The sequence below is a fragment of the Epinephelus lanceolatus genome, chromosome 22 (assembly GCF_041903045.1).
Source record: "Epinephelus lanceolatus isolate andai-2023 chromosome 22, ASM4190304v1, whole genome shotgun sequence".
NCBI classification, from domain to species: Eukaryota; Metazoa; Chordata; class Actinopteri; order Perciformes; family Serranidae; genus Epinephelus; species Epinephelus lanceolatus.
The window spans coordinates 14418441-14435527 of NC_135755.1; the positions used below are offsets into that span (position 1 = coordinate 14418441).

At 39.9% G+C, this 17087-nt stretch overlaps 1 protein-coding gene across 2 annotated transcripts; it reads right to left on the reverse strand.

The window, feature by feature from the left end:
* Window positions 1–81: 81 nt before the first annotated feature.
* txnb (thioredoxin b) lies at window positions 82–14837 on the reverse strand. Of its 2 annotated transcripts, none has more exons than XM_033651897.2 (5): window positions 14679–14837; window positions 12824–12928; window positions 12157–12222; window positions 1825–1890; window positions 82–485 (listed from the first exon to the last, which is right to left on the reverse strand). In XM_033651897.2, exons 1-5 carry the CDS (start codon window positions 14700–14702, stop codon window positions 420–422), a joined length of 327 nt encoding a protein of 108 aa, XP_033507788.1. In that variant the 5' UTR covers window positions 14703–14837; the 3' UTR covers window positions 82–419. The 2 variants fall into 2 exon arrangements, with proteins under 2 accessions (XP_033507788.1, XP_033507789.2); XM_033651898.2 differs by lacking the exons at window positions 82–485; window positions 1825–1890 and adding exons at window positions 5395–5812; window positions 6054–6119.
* Between the last annotated feature and the right edge of the window lie 2250 nt (window positions 14838–17087).

The following is a 17087-nucleotide window of genomic DNA, read 5'->3' on the forward strand; positions in this document are numbered from 1 at the left end:
CTCTTACAGCGAAGGGTTGTGTATCACAGTCATGGTCTGCGGTGCTCGGTGCATTCAAGCGTGAATAAGAGGAGGACAAAGTTCCTGTAACTCATCTTCATTTATTAAATCCACCTTGTTTAACACAACATACAAAGAAAGTTCAGGAGTTTGTCCGGAGCTAAGCCAATCTCTCGTATAAAACAGAATTAAAAAGAGTTTTAATAAAATTTCAGCCAGTTGTTAAAACAGTCAATACGTACATTGAACTGACAGGACTTAGAGTACATCACTAATACATGACTGCAATAAATTATTATTGCCAGGGTGGAATGGAAGAGCTGATGGTTATTGTACACAACATGAAACTGGAATTTCTTGGGCATGTACAGTGGCTACTGTGGTTCATACGATGAGGGTGTTGACTGGTCGGTGGAACTTTATGTTCTGAACTCTACCACTTTTTCAGTCAGTGTATCTTTGTTTGCACCAGAGAACTCGAACACCTGAAAGACAGAACAGACAAGAGGGTTAAAGACAGACTTAATCTAAAAACAAATTTACAGTGATACGCATTAAAATTAACTTTGAATAATTAAATTATAATTCATATTTAAGTATATATATATATATATATATATATATATATATATATATATATATATATATATATATATATATATATATATATAAATAAACACTGACAGCTAGCATGTACAATTGTTACTGCAGTCTGAATCCAAAATATTGGACTTGAAGCTTACACGGGTTGCCAGGTTGAAAACACTAAACCTACATGAGCGAAAAATGAGCAAAACATTATACTTTGACAATGACGACAAGTTGATCAGCTAATTTATATATTTGCAATTTATTGTTAGCAACTGTCACGCTCGTGGTTTCCGAGGTAGTGAACCTACGCAAAACACAGATATGGAACATTTGTACGTTATGTAGCGGATGTGTTGAAAATTTAACTTTCAACAATGTCGTGGTCTATGTGTGGTTATATGTTTGGGCACAAAATAAATTTGGTTATGGTCAGGGGAAGATCGCGTTTTGGCTTGAAATACCCGCACAATTGCCGCAATATATCTCAAAAAACACCTAGGTTTGGTGGCACAAATGTCACAGGAAACTCTGCAATGTGTCGCTAAAAAACTTCCATGTTCAGTGGCACGAATGATGCAGCAACATGTCACAGGACACACTGAAAAAAAAATGCATCAAAAAAAATTTGTGGGTTTGGTGGAACCGATGCCACTGCATCTCTAAAAAACAAACAAACACACCCAGATTTGGTGGCACAAATGTGGCAGGAAACACTGATGCATCACTGAAAAACATCCAGGTTTGGGAGCAGGTTTGCTGCCTTGATATTTCAGCTGAACACACCAAAGAAAGGTATTCACGTTAATGTTGAACTGGTGACACTTGGTTTTTCTTTATGTGGGCTAATCTTTATAGTCTGTGCAGTGCAGAAAAGGTAGGCTAATCCTAACCCCAACCCCTGCCTACATTTTCACTTGTTCTGACCCTATTCTTGTGTTAGATTTCCAGTATCAGCAGTACTCTGGTCATGAAGCTTTTAAAGAAGATGCCCAGCTTTTTAGGTCAGGTAGAATCGAATGTTATCTCTATTGATCCAGTTTATTTGCTTGCTTCTACTGCATGTCTGTATGTTTCCTATCTGGCACCTTAGGTTGTCGAAATGAGCTGAGGGCAGAATCACACTGGTGTACACCAAACAAAGGTTTGGGTCTCGAGAGGATATTACATATTGTACACTTAGTAAGAAGTGATAATGTGTCAGTGTTTCCATCTGTGCTGTATGTTCACACTTACCTTCGATCCATTCTTGAAAAACATGAATGTGGGCATGCACTGAATCCCGCAATGTTCACTCACCTCCTGAAAAGAGCAAAAAGAACAAGTCAGATATATGGACTGACTCAAAAACACTGCTACGCCCTCATAAAGGTCTGTTCAAGCTAACATGCAGGTCTACAGAGGATGTGAATGGACGATGTGGAAACCATCCAATCGGAACCACAGAGGCAACAAAACCTGTCTTCTTTAAGGAACAAAAAACAATACAGGGATGTACAATATTGAAAATAAAGACTATTGAGCACACTCAACACAGAAATGTCTGAAGCGCAGTCTCTGTAAATGCTGCCTGACTGGATTTGTTCAGTCATCCAGATACTAGACAGCAACCAGGAAACATTTATGAGTTATTAAATGACCAGGACATCAGAGCCTCTCCCTCCATCTTCACTGTTTCCCCACAGAATCAACACCAGCTGTTTTGTTTTTTTTTTTTATACAGACAGTTACAGCAATAAGCTGGGGCCTGTTCCAATGGACGTATTTACCTATTAAGTTACCTGGAAACATTTGATGTGAAAACAGTGTCGCCACAAGGCTGTGAAAGCAGGTTTTCCTGGATTTTAAAAACACCCATACCAATATCTCAGCTCCATTACACTTAACCAAGATACTGACATGAAATTGAAACGTTGACCCTTATATATGCACAGGATAAGCATTTTTAACTCTTTTCTTCAGTGGTGATCAAATTGAGAAACAAACCCTGCAGAGTGTATACATAAAGGAGTGTTCTGACGGCCACAGATCAAACTGTGATCACTCAACTGCTCAGTAGCTACAGACGTGTAGGACTGGCTGGATGTGGAAGAGTCAAAGATACACCTGCACATTATGTATCATCTGAATCACGTATACAAGGAAAATATGAATTAGGTTTCCCCATGTTCCATGTAAACCTCCTGTCATGACAGGTAATCTGTGAATTTCTCACTTGAATCGACACTGGGAGTGGATTTTTCAATCGGTCAAGAGTCATCTTAACTGGTCAAGCGTATTTGAGAGTGGAAAAACTTGTTATCTTGAATATCTACGGAGCTCCAGTATGACAATTACAACACACAATTTCAAGTGGACCTTCAGAGCATCTTAAATGCCTTTCCCAGAGCTTACCACCTCCTGGGACTTGCCCTAAACCTAAAAAAGACTCAGATTTTACACCAACCAGCACCTGGCAAACCCTCCCAAGCCCTCACAACATGTGTGGACAACATCATCTTGAAGAATGTGAATCACTTTTACCTAACTTGGCTGAGGAAGAGTGTGTTTGAGGATCAGGACATCCAAACCAAGACCAAACTCCACGTCTATCAAGCAACAGATGTGCCTTCCCTGCTTTATGGGGCTGAAAACTTGACCACCTATAGCAGACATACAAAAACCCTAGAGCAGTACCACCTGTGATGCCTCCGGAGGATCCTTCAAATCAGCTGGGAAGAAAGGTGAACTAATGTCAGCATCCTAAAAGGAATCCAACAACCAGATGCCATGGATGGGTCGTGTGCTTTATGACCAACTGGCTGAAGAGAAATGCACCCAAGGGGGACAGAAAAAGAGGTACAAAGACAACATCAAAACCCACCTGAGAAAGTGAAACTTCAAACTCATCAACTTGGAGTAGGTGGCTGTCAACAGAAACCTATGGAGCAGGATGGTCTATGAAGGCTCAGCACAGCAAGAAAAGGACCTCCACTGTGCTGAGGAAAAAAGGGACAACAAAGAAGATCCAACACCCAAACAAAAGCAGTACCACTGTAATGCCTTTGTAAGATCATTTGGATCAGCTGGGGAAAGAGGTAAACTAATACCAGTGTCTTGAAAAACCCCCCACAACTATTACCTGGCACCAATTATCATAGACGTCATACACATGCCAAACACCTGCCTTCTGAAACAAATGCTTTACAGCCAACTGAAAGAAGGGAAACACACCCAAGGAGGACAGAAAAGTGGTAAAGAGACAACATAACTTCAACCTCAACAACTGAAAGAAGGTGGCTCTCAACAGAAAGCTTGAGAGCAGGGTGGTCCATGAAGGCTCAGCACAGCAAGAAAAGGACCTCCACTGTGCCACAGAAAGAGAGAGGCCACAAAGAAAGGAGAAATCCAACAAGACAGGAGAAGTACCATCAGTAATGCCCTTGTCAGACCCTTAGGATCACCTGGGACCATAGTTTATGTCAGTGTCTTGGAGGAAGCCAACAACCCTACTATCACCACAACCATTACCCAGCACCAGTTATGATGGATGGACCACGTCATACACATGCCAAATACCTGCCTTCTGAAACAAATGCTTTACGACCAAGCGAAGAAAGGAAAAACACACCTAAGGAGGACACAGAGTCATACAGAAAAAGTGGTAGAAAGACAAGATCAAAGCCCACCTGAGAGACACTTAAACAGAAATCTTTTGAGCTGGACGGTCTATGAAGGCTGAGTACAGCAAGAAAAGGACCTCCAATGGACCGAGAAAAAAGAGTTGACAAAGAAAGAGAGATACACCTCAAAAATGGGGGGCGCACCAGCAGCAATAACTCTGAGATCCTTAGGATCAGGGAAGATACATGTAGGTGAACTTACGGCGGAATCTTGGAGCAACATACCCAGTATCACCACAACCATCACCTGGCACCAGTTATGATAGACAGACCATGTCATTCACATGCCAAACACCCGCCTTCAGAAACAAAATGCTTTACAGCTGAAGGAGGAGAAACAAAGAAAGGAGAGATCCACCACCAAAATGGCTCCTTGAAGTACCACCAACATGCCACCAGCCACAAATATCACCATGTGCAACGTGCAACAGTACATGTTGATCAAGGCCTGTACAGCCACCTGGAGACTCACAAATGATCAGACTCACCAACAGCAGCACAATCGTACTCAATGGAGAGGCGATAGGTAGTGATCACTGATGATGATTGAGAGGTGACAAGTAGAAACATTTCTTTTAAGTGAAGCAGTGTTATGAAATGATCGATGAAAAGCTGGACTAGTAGGACCATTTCAGGATCATTTTAAACCAAATTTGAGTGTGATTTTTAAAAATATTTTTCTTATGCAAACGTTACAGGTAAGAAGTATATATGTGGCCCCATGCAGAAGTAGGTTTTATGTTGAAATGTGGCTGTTTTAGAGTGAGTTAGGTAAACTGACATTTTGCCAACAAGTGCAAGCATAAAAGGAGTGTTAGGTTCAGTGGTAGGTTTAAAGAATTGTAACATCAGAAATGTCAAGCTTGATTCATTATGATAAAAAGGAAAGCTGGGTTAATTGAAGTCGATAAAATGTTGGTGGCAATTTAGACCTCAAATTCAAGACTACTTCATGACTTTTACTACCTAATGTTTATGAAACTCTGAGGACCTGCAGACACCCTGGTTTTACGCAACATAAAGTACCATTAAACACTTTTGCATGATCAAATTCTTTCCTCTTACAGCAAGTTGTTGTGTATAAAAGTCATGTTCTGTGGTGCTCGGTGCATTCAAATGTGAATAAAGGGGAGTACAAAGTTCCTGTAACTCATCTGTATTTATTAAATCCACCTTGTTGAACACAACATCCAAAGAAACTTCAGGGGTTAGTCAGGAGCACAGCCAATCTGTGATATTTAACAGAATTAATAGTGGTCATCAGGTTTTAATCAAATTTCAGATCAGAAAGTCAATACATACTCTGAATTGACAGGACTTAGAGTATGTCACCAATACATGACAAGTGCAATACATTATTATTGCCAGGATGGAATGGAAGAGCTCATGGTTACTGTATACAACATGGAACTGGAATTTCTTGGGCATGTACAGTGGGCAACAATGGCTACTGTGGTTTATACGATGAAGGTGTGTGTTGACTGGTTGGTGGAACTTTAGGTTCTTAACTCTTGCAGCTTTTTACCCAGTTTGCCTGGGTCAGCACCAACGACCTCCATCACCTGAAACACAATGCAGACAGGAGGGTTAAAGATAGCTTTACTTAAAAAAAAAAAAAAAAAAAAAAAAAGTACACAATATGTATTTAAATTTACTTCATAAAATAATGTTTTATAAGACTCTACAAGAATGATAATGTTGTCCTGAATCTGCTGGATGTGTAAATGAGCAGCATATTACAACTTTATAAAAAAATAAAGCATTGTCAGTGTTTCCATCTTTGCTGTATATTTTCATGCTTACCTTTTTTTCATTCTTGATAAATATGAATGTGGGCATGGCCCCTATGTCCCACTTTGCAGCCACATCCTGAAAAGAGCAAAAAGGAACAACATTCAATGGACTGAGTCAAAAACACTGCTATGCGATGATAATGGACCGTTCAAGATTGATTGGATTGATTGGATGGATGGATGGATGGATGGATGGATGGATGGATGGATGGATGGATGGATGGCCCAAAGAGACCAATGCATGTGGGAAGCACCCATTAGGAACTGTAGTCAACAAGACTTTGTCTTCTTTAAGGAGCATAAACATGTTGGGAATACAGTAATGTACGATACTAAAACAGGGTTTATACAGAAATTATTAAGTTGAATTTAATACTTTTTAATACCTTTTTTAATACCGTCACAATATCTTTTAATACCAACACGACTTCAAGCTGCAACTGTGGTGGCAACCTTTCGAACTTCAGTGTTGGGGGTAACTAATTATAAAGTAACGGATTACTGTCGTCTTCTTACTTAACTTTCTGAGTGAGTAAGTGTAATGCTTACAATTCAAATCAAGTACCTATTATTACAGTTACTAGATACTTTGTTACTTTTTTGCCTAAATAAAAACACTGACCTATACACAATTATTTGTTATTTAACCCTAACCCAAGACAAAAAGTTATTTCATTGTTATGTGTAGGAAGAGCACACAGCGCTACACTCTCTTTCACCATCATGCTATCTCAATGAAGACAGAATGACAAATGAAAATCAGAAAAGGTTTAAAAAGTTAAAAACAGAAATGTTTAATTAAATGAATTCAACATTTAACACATGCACAAACAGAGAGAGAAAAACTGTCCAACACTGAGATAAAATCAGAGATGAATTGAGAGGGGGGGTAGTTGGGACATTCCCGCACGGCTCCATAAAACTGAATGATGTTCTTGTGACTCAGGACACTGAGAATCTCAGCCTGGATGAGGAGATGAGGAAAGGAGAAACTAGAGGGTTATGAAGAGCTTCCTTAGCTGCCAGCTTAACAGTTCTAATATCTGACACTGATGAGGAAACATGACCTTTGAGAAAATAATCATCCCTTATTGGATGTAAAGCTAAAATCTGTAGCCTTTGATTTAATCCTGACAGTGTCTCCAGGATGTCTGAACCTTTGTCATAGGATGGACCATTCACACTGCTGTGACAAACATGCTATTAATCTCAACTGATATATAGGTCATAACCTCTGCATATGGAATACGTAACTGTTGCCAAGCAACACAATAACCATCAATTTGATAAAATTGTACAACAACTGCAATCAAACACCAAAATATTAACAGAGTAACACAATTTTCTAACAGAAAAAAGTATGTTTTCCTATTACTGATTCCACGTGTAAGGTTATCCGTGTGTGTGTGTGTGTGTGTGTGTGTGTGTGTGTGTGTGTGTGTGTGTGTGAGTGAGCGTCCTCTACGGCTCTAACTCTGCATCAAGGTACTAAAAACACAGAGGTCTCACTGAGTCCAATAAAAATAAATAAGTATTCGTATTCGAATAAAATTCAAATCAGGTGTAAAAATGCAGGTTTTTTGAGTAACACTTCTAATTAAGAATATGTCAGTGTAACAATAAGTATTCTTTAATTAGCCATTATAAGAATTATGGATGTATATGCAATATTGGTTGATGTTTTTTCATAAATACAGCAATAAACTTGTAAGGAGGAACATCATTGAAAAGAAAATAACATACTAATAGCGATTACCTCATCAATGCTTAAACCAACAAATAAATTTCCTTTGAATGACTCTCTCAAGTCTGGGCTTCAGTGCCCATGTGACGGGCCGCATCTTGTTTTAATCAATACGGGGATAAATATGGCACACGCACTCAAAAGCATAATTATAAGAAAATATACTTACTTTGATGTGCTACAACAGGTCTTCTGCCCTCGCATGTCCCAGGAATTCAGAACCTAAATACCTTGCTGTCACACAGCCATCCTCCAAATACCGAACGTGTATGTCCATCTGTTTTGTTTTTTTTTTAACATGTATTAAGACTTTCGTCAAACATGAGGATGAACGGTCCAGCTTTGTTTACACTTGCAATGAGTTTCTTCTTAAAGTATGGCGCTAAACCAAACTTGATGATGTAGCTCGTCTTGTCCTTGCCACACGCAAAGTTTTTTGCTATCTCTGAATCCATAAACATGTTCCTGAAGAGCTCTCCTATCCCCTCATTGGAGCTGTATGAGTGGTGTTTCGTTGCTGTTCCCAGGCACCACAGCACCTCAGCTCGCAACATTGAAGTGGGGCATAGAGTTTGCTGTCTGACGTCTGTCGTCGTAGGTCTACTCACGGTGCTACCGCTTGCAGTGGCTTGCGGGGGAGCAGTGGAGGTTTGCGGTGATGTAGCCGTCGCGCTACTGCAAAACATGGAAATTGGCAATTGCTCACTACGTCGGTGCATTCTTGATTGGTGGCCACTGGACTCCATGTGGGACCTGACAGCATTCACCCCCATCCAGGTTTTTACAGACATGGCAATAAGCCTCTCGGCTGTTACCAACTACTGGCCTGAGCCAGTCTTTAATCTCACGTCCTCTAACCAGTGGTCCGAAAACTTACATTTCCCCATGATAAGTGTTTTGGCAGCAATCCGCAATGGAGCATACTGTAGACTGACTGAGGCGCAAATTGTTTGTTTTGTTTTTTTTTCCTGACACTGACTGACGTCACATCCTTTATCACTCAGGTCCTACTCGCACATATAATTTATATAATAAATAAAATCACAGGATTTTTAGCCTGCACTTAACACAAATGGGAAAAAAACTCATAGTTGGATAGTGGTTTGAAAATTTAATACCTCCTCAGATGACATTTATTACTTTTTAATACTTTTTAATGGCCTTAATTTTGGTAAATTTCATTTACTACCTTTTAATACCTTTTACAACCCCGCGGATACCCTGTAAAAATATTAATAATCGAATATATTCAAGCCAAAAATGTCTGAAGCATAGCCTCTAACAAGATACTACTAGATGGTCGAAAACCGCTGATAGACATTAGACAGCAAACAGGAGACTACTGTAAGTTATTATATGAACAGGTCATCCAAACCTCTCCCTCCATCCTCACTGCTGGTCATTGTTTTTTGTAGAATGTATACCAACCTACAAACTGTATGTTTAACCATACATAAATATCACTGCCTGACCAATATTGGATATTTTAGACCAATATCAATTGTAAAAAGCAAAAATTAACTGATTACCGATATGGCTGCAAATATAATGAATTTCTGAGCTGGAAAGAAAATGGACCTTTTCAATGTAGATTATGAACAAATTTTTCAGGAATATGACTATGCGAAGGTACTCGGACGACTACTTTCTTAAATGATTTTATTCCAAGAATATCAAACATTATTATACACTGAGACAATTTAACTGGATTTGCTAGACCCCTGGCTTTTGCTGGTGTTGCAGACCACTACATCACCAGTAGTCCCACACCTTACTAGGTGACAGAGGACAGAACATTTTATTGAAGCTAGGGACTTTTCAGATGGCCATTTTTCAAATATAAACAGCTAATTTAACCGATCACATATTTTTTAAAAGTAAAAATTTATCTGAAAACGAACTTTGAAACGTATGTGGTATAAAACCACGTACTCACAACCCTATGGAGCTTGTTTAAGATTCATGCTACAGCTTTCTGACTTTTGGTTTGCTGCTGCCAAGTCAACATATTACTGGCGGCAGCAACATTACACCACGGTCTGCTTTACACTTTCAGGGGAAACTTTAAATGGTGGAAACTTTTAAATTTTAATTTTTGTATATGTAACAACTGTAATTGTGTGGTTGAAGGGCGTTGCAAACTGCAAATCCTGAGCCAAATATTTTGTTGTAAACACATGCTCATACATTAGCTTCCACTCAGCTGACAAGGTATACAGTAGCTATGGGGTTAGCAAGTTAGCTAATGTAGCAAATGAGTATGACAAGTTTGTTGTCATGCGTCTCACCAACTAGGTAACAACGTAGCGTGAAATTAACAATTAACCGACTCAATTGTAGTCTGCCGAGCTGCAGAAAGATGCTCTAATGCTTACCTTTTAATGTGCTACGTTACAGACCATACTGACAAACTATAGCTGGCTAGCTACCTCGCTAACATAGCAAACAGATGTGATTAGCATGCATGACATGGCAGTTGTCAGGTACAGGGTTAATGTTATATTAGGTATAATGAAAAGGGAAAAGATGGGGTCATTGTTTATTAACTTTCCAGTGTGTACTTTAACTAGTTCGTAACTTACCATGAAGAGATCGCTTGACTTCGCACTCTCAGTCTGATCAGCTGAGCTGAGCATTACAACGATTGAGTTGGAGCGCGCTCTGCTCTCTTTGCTGCCTAATCCACATTACGGACAAGCCCCCGGGTCGGGGATGATCAATGCCAGAATATTAGTCACGGCTAGCAAGGTAACATCAGCAATCGCGGCTAAAGGCTGATTCACGCTTGGGCACCCGATGCTTTTAAAGAGTGCAGGTTTTTTGACTGCTCAACCATAAATCAGACTTAACACTATGTTTACATGCACAGTTATTCCACTATCATTCCAAATATGTCAATATTCTTAATTCCATATTGGTCATGCCGAAAGCATATTCCACTTGGATATTAATGAATTAGCCCTTATTGTAAAGTTAGCATTTTCTGATTAGGCCTGTGGGATATGATATGATGGTATTATCTGGCTTTTAAAGACATTGTTTAGACATGTATACAGCATAGTAGAAATATTGTCTTTTTCGGAATAAGGGCAAAAACCAAAGTATGTTGTGCATGTAAACACAGTCACTGACAAGAAATGTTAGCTAGCTAGCAATACACGAGTCACCAACTAACAGACACGACACAAACAGTCTAAATGCTACACAAACAAACACAAGACTGACTTACTTTTCCGCTGTCAAAACACTGTCTCTTCATAGTCTCTTCTTCGCACAGGACAAAAAAATTCTTTTGACTTGCCCCGATGCTGAGAGTGCCTCGTTTGGAGAGGTCTGTCCAATTTGTTAATATTTAACCCACATAGAACACAGAGGCCTCTCCTCTGCAATTTAAGATGGCTTTGGTGAAACCAATGTATATAGACTCTTCCTTGTATTTTATGTTTTGACATTAAACATGTGATCGAGAGGGGGGATCCTAGAACACATGCAGTCTTTTCCAAAGCGACACAATTGGCCAGTGGTGGTGGTGGACCACAAGCTGCCACACCAGGTACCTGTAAAGTCCACCACCTTTGGCGACCCAATAAAACCAGGTCTGTTCACCATTTTTGAGTCACAAAAATGGTGAACAGACCTGGTTTTAACTCTATGATATGTGAATTATCTCTATCTTTAACCTCAATCTAAAAACATGTTCATGGTCTGTGGTTGAGGCAACGTTGTGTGACTAAACAAACCCCTTCTGTAAGAACATGTGTCACAGTTACCACCTGTGGTTATAACAAGCCACTGGATCAGTCATTCTGCAAAAAAGCTGTTCTGCCTCTTTAAAAGTGCTGCTAATGTTTAAGGCTTACAGGTAATGTATTTGCATTTTTAATCCCAACTTTAAAATAACAAAACAATTATGGAGGCAAAGTGTGATCTCATGTTTTCAGCAGGGAGACAGAAAAACTTTGCACTTTGGTCACATGAGCCAGCTGTGGCTCCACATGGCCTGGTGAAATGGATTTCATGAATAGTCCACATTGCTCTGAGTATTAATGACATGGTAACGCCCTACAAGACCAGGAAAAAGGACATTAATGTAATCCTTCTCTCACGTAACACCAGACCCTTCTTTACAATTCCCAACAGCTGGTCACTGTTACAGGTGTGCTTAACATAGATCTTTTTGACTTCTAAAATGTCGTATGAACCAGGAACAGCATTTACAGGTTTTCCCCCTAACATGGAGAAGTCACTGTACATGTGCTGCTATGTGTTGAGAATCTCTGTACTAGCAGCTGTTGTAGTAAACCTAATTGTGCTTCAGACGTCAAACATAAATAACTAAAAAGGAAAAAAAAGAAAAACACACACTTACCTGAGCTTCATCCACATCCACCTTCAGGAAAATCACGTTCTTGTTTTCAGCCTTATTCGACAGTTCCTGCAAGAGAGTGGATCAATGAGCATTCAGGACGCGCAGACAGTATGATACTGATGTATTTCTGTTCCTGATTTACAATAAGTCTACAGGGAAAGACATCTGACATCTTGGCTCTATGATTTATTTAGGTTATGCACAACCATCACATTTCATTTTCCAGTTAAGCAGGCATTTCCTACATAAGACTGGAACAGCTTAACGAAAGGTTGCCTGAGCAACAAGAGATGCTGCCCTTGAGCAACATTTGTCCCTGAGGAGAGGGCTCCCTTTAGCAACTAACAGTCTGGAAACATTTGTTTTACAAAGGCTGCAACTACGATGTGTCTAAATATAAAATACCTCATAGCCACGGGAGTTATAAATATGACCAACACTGTCTCTAAAAATATTTGTCAGCTTAATATGATTCCAATTTAGAAAGGAATACTTTTTGTGCCCATCATCTAGTTTACATTTTCTCCACAGTTCCCTTGTTCATACAGATATAAAATAAACTTTCCTTGAAAGAAATTCATTGAGGTATAAAAATAAAAAAAAAATTCATAAAATGATTTTCTTTCAGCTTTTCCAACCAACTTAAGTGCCAAAATCAACTTCTTACGTCAAAGTGTGGGCCAATCTGTTTACAGGGACCACACCAGGAGGCTGTGAAGTCCACCACCACCAGCTTGTCTCCAGCTTCCTTCAGGATTGCATTGAATTCCTCCTACAGGAAAAACAGATAATGTCAGCAATTTGTTTTGATCATGCTGCGAGGGATTAAGTGACCTGAACTCAGTTGTTGCAGCTTACATTCGCCATAGTGATAATGTTGATAAGCAATCTGTTGCACCTCTTGCTGACTGCTTGTGCCATTAAGCATTATTTGGTCAGTGGCTACCGTTGCTGCTAATTCAAATCCAACATTTCCTTCATGTGCCGTTGGAGGTGTTCCGGGCACGTCCCACTGGTAGGAGGCCCCGGGGCAGACCCAGAGCATGCTGAAGGGATTACGCATTTCATCTGGCCTGGAAACGCCTGGAGTCGTTGCAGATGAAAAGGGACGTCTGGGGTGTTTTGCTTGGCCTGTTGCCCCCGCAATCTGGCCCCGGATAAGTGGATGAAAATGGATGGATGGATGTCTTCAACTATACACAATAGTGTAGTGGTGGGTACGTGCAGGTATACCTACCTCTTCTGTCCATTTACAGTATCAGCCATAAAGCCATTGGAATATATAAGAGAGTATACCCACTTCCTCCTCAGTAACCTCATCAGCCATCTAGTTGCACACCCACCTCATCAACAACCACTGCACCACTTATTATACCAGAGGGCTTTCACTTTGAGAGTGTGTCACCAAACCAGCACAACCACACCATATCACACATGCTTAAAACAAAAGCAGCTCATTCATAAAACTCAGTAGGTGATTTTAAATCCAAATATTGTACTTCAATACTTTTACAACTCTGTATATAAGATGTGCATCCTGGAGGAGGGATCCCTCCTTTGTTACTCTTTCTAAAGTGTTTTGCCTCATCCCATGACCTCTCAGGTACAATTGTTCTTTTTGTAGCTATCCAAAATAAGCTGTCACACACTCTTTATAAATGACAGTCAGCTCCATTCAGTGTATGATCTGGATAGATGCCAATGCTAAGTTGATATTTAAAACAAACCTACTCTTTCACTTGCGATATCAGAGCACTGCAGCGGCTATGCCAAATAGTGCACTCGTGTGTTCATTGTGTTTAACCGCCACACATACATCATGCGCTCTCGGTAATCACAATATAGGTATTAAAATATGCTCTATAATAGGAAAGCTCATTACAGGTCCCACCCGTGCATCCTGTAGCACCCAGTGGACGGGTATGGCCTGCTGTGGATGGCCCCACTATCCAGCATGATGCAGCAGCACAGACGTTAGCTACAAGTTGCTCCAGCGTTAGCATCTGTATCCGTCACTTTAAGATAACTATACAGGGAATTTTAAGACTAACGTTACAGTAGAGATTATGCAACGAGGTTTCCATGTATAAAAACCTGGCGCGACAAGCATTTCCACTGCAACTTAACATTATTGGCAACCCGCTTGTCTACAAGATGGCAAAGTCCACAGTCACTCACATGGTGGCGGCTAACGTTATCAATCCACAATGAATCACCCAATCAACCAAGTCGGAGGCTAACGTTACAGCTTTACTCTTACTGTTAAGTCATAATAGGAGGGATGTAATAAAAAAATCAACTCTCAGTCAACTTAACATGCTGGAAAAATAAAAAAAATAAACTCTTAATGTGGAGAATGGGTCACGAGAGGAGGGGGGACGTGCGCGCGGCTGCTCGGTCCGTGGGAGCACCACATCATCACCCGTTGGTTAGCCAAAACATCCATTAATGAGTTAAAATGGCGGCTTGTAACAACGATAAAAGCTAAGCCGGAGAATAAACCTCTTGGGGAAAAAACTTACCAAAGTTTCCACATGACGAACCATGGCTGCTGTATGGACGAGTCTCCGGACGAAAGACAGGCGGCTAAGTCTTTGGAATCTCTTTCTCCACCCGACACACCGCGGTTATATTGAAGCTATCAAGCGACTCAGCCTCCGCCCAAACCGCCACACCGGAAACGGGCGCGCTTCAAAATAAAAGTCGTCGTCTTTAAAACGCGTTAAAGCAATGGGTGTGTGCCGTGCATGTGAATACGCGTTAACTGCACTTTCATTTTTGACACATTTCACTGCTCATATATCATTTGTTACGATTCTGTGTTCAGCACTGCAACGCTTTCTCAAAGAAAGACCTTTATTTTGAAAGTTGTCAGCGATGTAAGATTTTCCACTTTTGTCGTTTTACGCCTGGATGGTGCCGTTTTTAATGTCATCAGCGTAACTAAGGGATTTTGTCAATACACGATACTAGATACTAGAGTCACATGTTGTCTCCCGATTAATGTATGGATTGCCTCTGTGTGCTTTGTAAGCCTTTGCTTTAAAGTCAATAAAGAGATTAAGCTGACTTTACACAAAAAAGGCTCCGCACACGTTCACAAATTAATAGGATTTTCTTTAATTTACCGATTACATCACCTGGTATGATGGTTTGTTTTTGTATATCTTATTTTTCTATCTCCAAAAGTATTCTAATAATTTCAATAATTGCAGGGACACAGGATAACTAGTACTTCAAGTCACAATGACTTGGCAAATTCCTGGTTTACCGTAAACGACTGACGGCGCAGCTCAATTCCAATGTGGTATTATGAGTAATACACTGGAAAGCGTCGCGCACGTGACTTGCCGCCATTACGTCAACGCTTTCGATTTGATTTTTAGCCTTTTAACCCTTACATTTAGGTCTCTTAATTACTACTAAACATGTAAATTACACTAGTTCAAAAATATGTCTTTATTTTTTATATGTTATTGCGCAACAAATAATTTTCCAACTGTGTCCCCAAAGTCTGTCTCGCCAGAATTAACAGTTCATGTATAATGTGGCTTTCAATGTGCTTAACGTATGCTCACAAAAATATTTTTAAATAGTAGACTACAGACCAAGAATATTTCCTTGTTCTTGTGACTGATAAAGTGATTTAATTTCCATCAAATGGTTGTTGGCGCCCAAATTTTAAGGGCTGTTGAAATTCCAGGATCACAGTGCCATTATTTCTTATCACTTGAGCCATGAGTGGATTATGAGACAATGGGCCCCTGAGCACAAGAATGCAAAGGGCCCCACCACCTCTCCTATATAGGAACAAAACACACTTTGTAGTGGTTTTGTGTCACTTTGTATTCATTATGCATCTTTTTGTGATTTTGTTTAGTCTTTTTGTGGTAATTTAGGTGTCTTTGAGTTAATTGTCTTACTGAAGTGATTTTGTGTCTCTTTGACATAGTTTTATGTCTTTTTTTGTTCATTTTGTCACTTAAGTCTTTTTTTGTGGTTATTTTGTGTCTCTCTGCGGTATATTTGCATCTATTTGTGGGTTTTAAGTGTCTCCTTGTTTTCATTTTGAGTCTCTCCCTGGTTGTCACGTGACGAGTGAAGGCCAGGGGGGTGCCTGACACACCTGTTTCGCAATCCAGCTGTGACTTGAGCATTAAGCTCAGCCTCAGAGCGTTATTACTAATCAGTGCAAATTTTGGAATTGGTATATAGGAGCATTGGTTTTTCCTAAAAAGTTAAACTCCGTTCTCAGAGCATGTTTTTATTGTCTGTACCGAGGGTACGCACAGAGTTTGGTAAGCAAGCATTTATGTATGCAGCTTCTTGTATGTGGACTCCTCTGCAGAAGGACTTAAAGTTGCACTCAAAACACTGTTGCAGGATTTTTGTACACAATCTTCTATGTGCCAATGTCATTGTGTATCTTAGCTGGCCTTTGTAATCATCATCCTTTTTTGCACTTCTGTGGTTCACTATTAACACACCTTTGGCTTTTCTTCATAGTAATCTTATTTTGTGTTTTATAATGCTTGTTTTGTATATTTTTATTCTGTATTTTTGTTCTATCTTGTCTGTCTGTAACTTATGTTGCTGTCAGGACACTCGTAAAAAGAGATTTTTGATCCCAAGAGGTTTTTCTGGTTAAAGAAAAAACTGTTAGGTTTGCAGACTCCACACCTCGACACCAAAGTGGGCAAACCTTGTGCTATTCTACTGGACCAACAGCATCCGATGTTACCATGGAGCTGGGGCTCTCATCACCGCCACAACCTTATGAAATTCAAATTAGCGTCTAAAAATACAGCGTATTTCCTGATCAAACACAAAGCTGCACTTGGCAGCAGAGGGCTAACGGTGCCTGCTCTATTATCTCGACCCGACTCATTCTAAGACTGAAACGAGCACGCATCTGCAATAACTTTTTCCCC

Bases quoted from the DNA above. Each gene is read 5' to 3' on its own strand.
- txnb (XM_033651897.2), bottom strand. From the start codon at position 14,702: ATGGTTCGTCATGTGGAAACTTTG. The intron at 12,929-14,678 runs GTAAGTTTTTTC...TTTTTCCTGTAG, and splicing joins TTCGTCATGTGGAAACTTTG to GAGGAATTCAATGCAATCCT. The intron at 12,223-12,823 runs GTAAGAAGTTGA...ACTCTCTTGCAG, and splicing joins AGATTGGCCCACACTTTGAC to GAACTGTCGAATAAGGCTGA.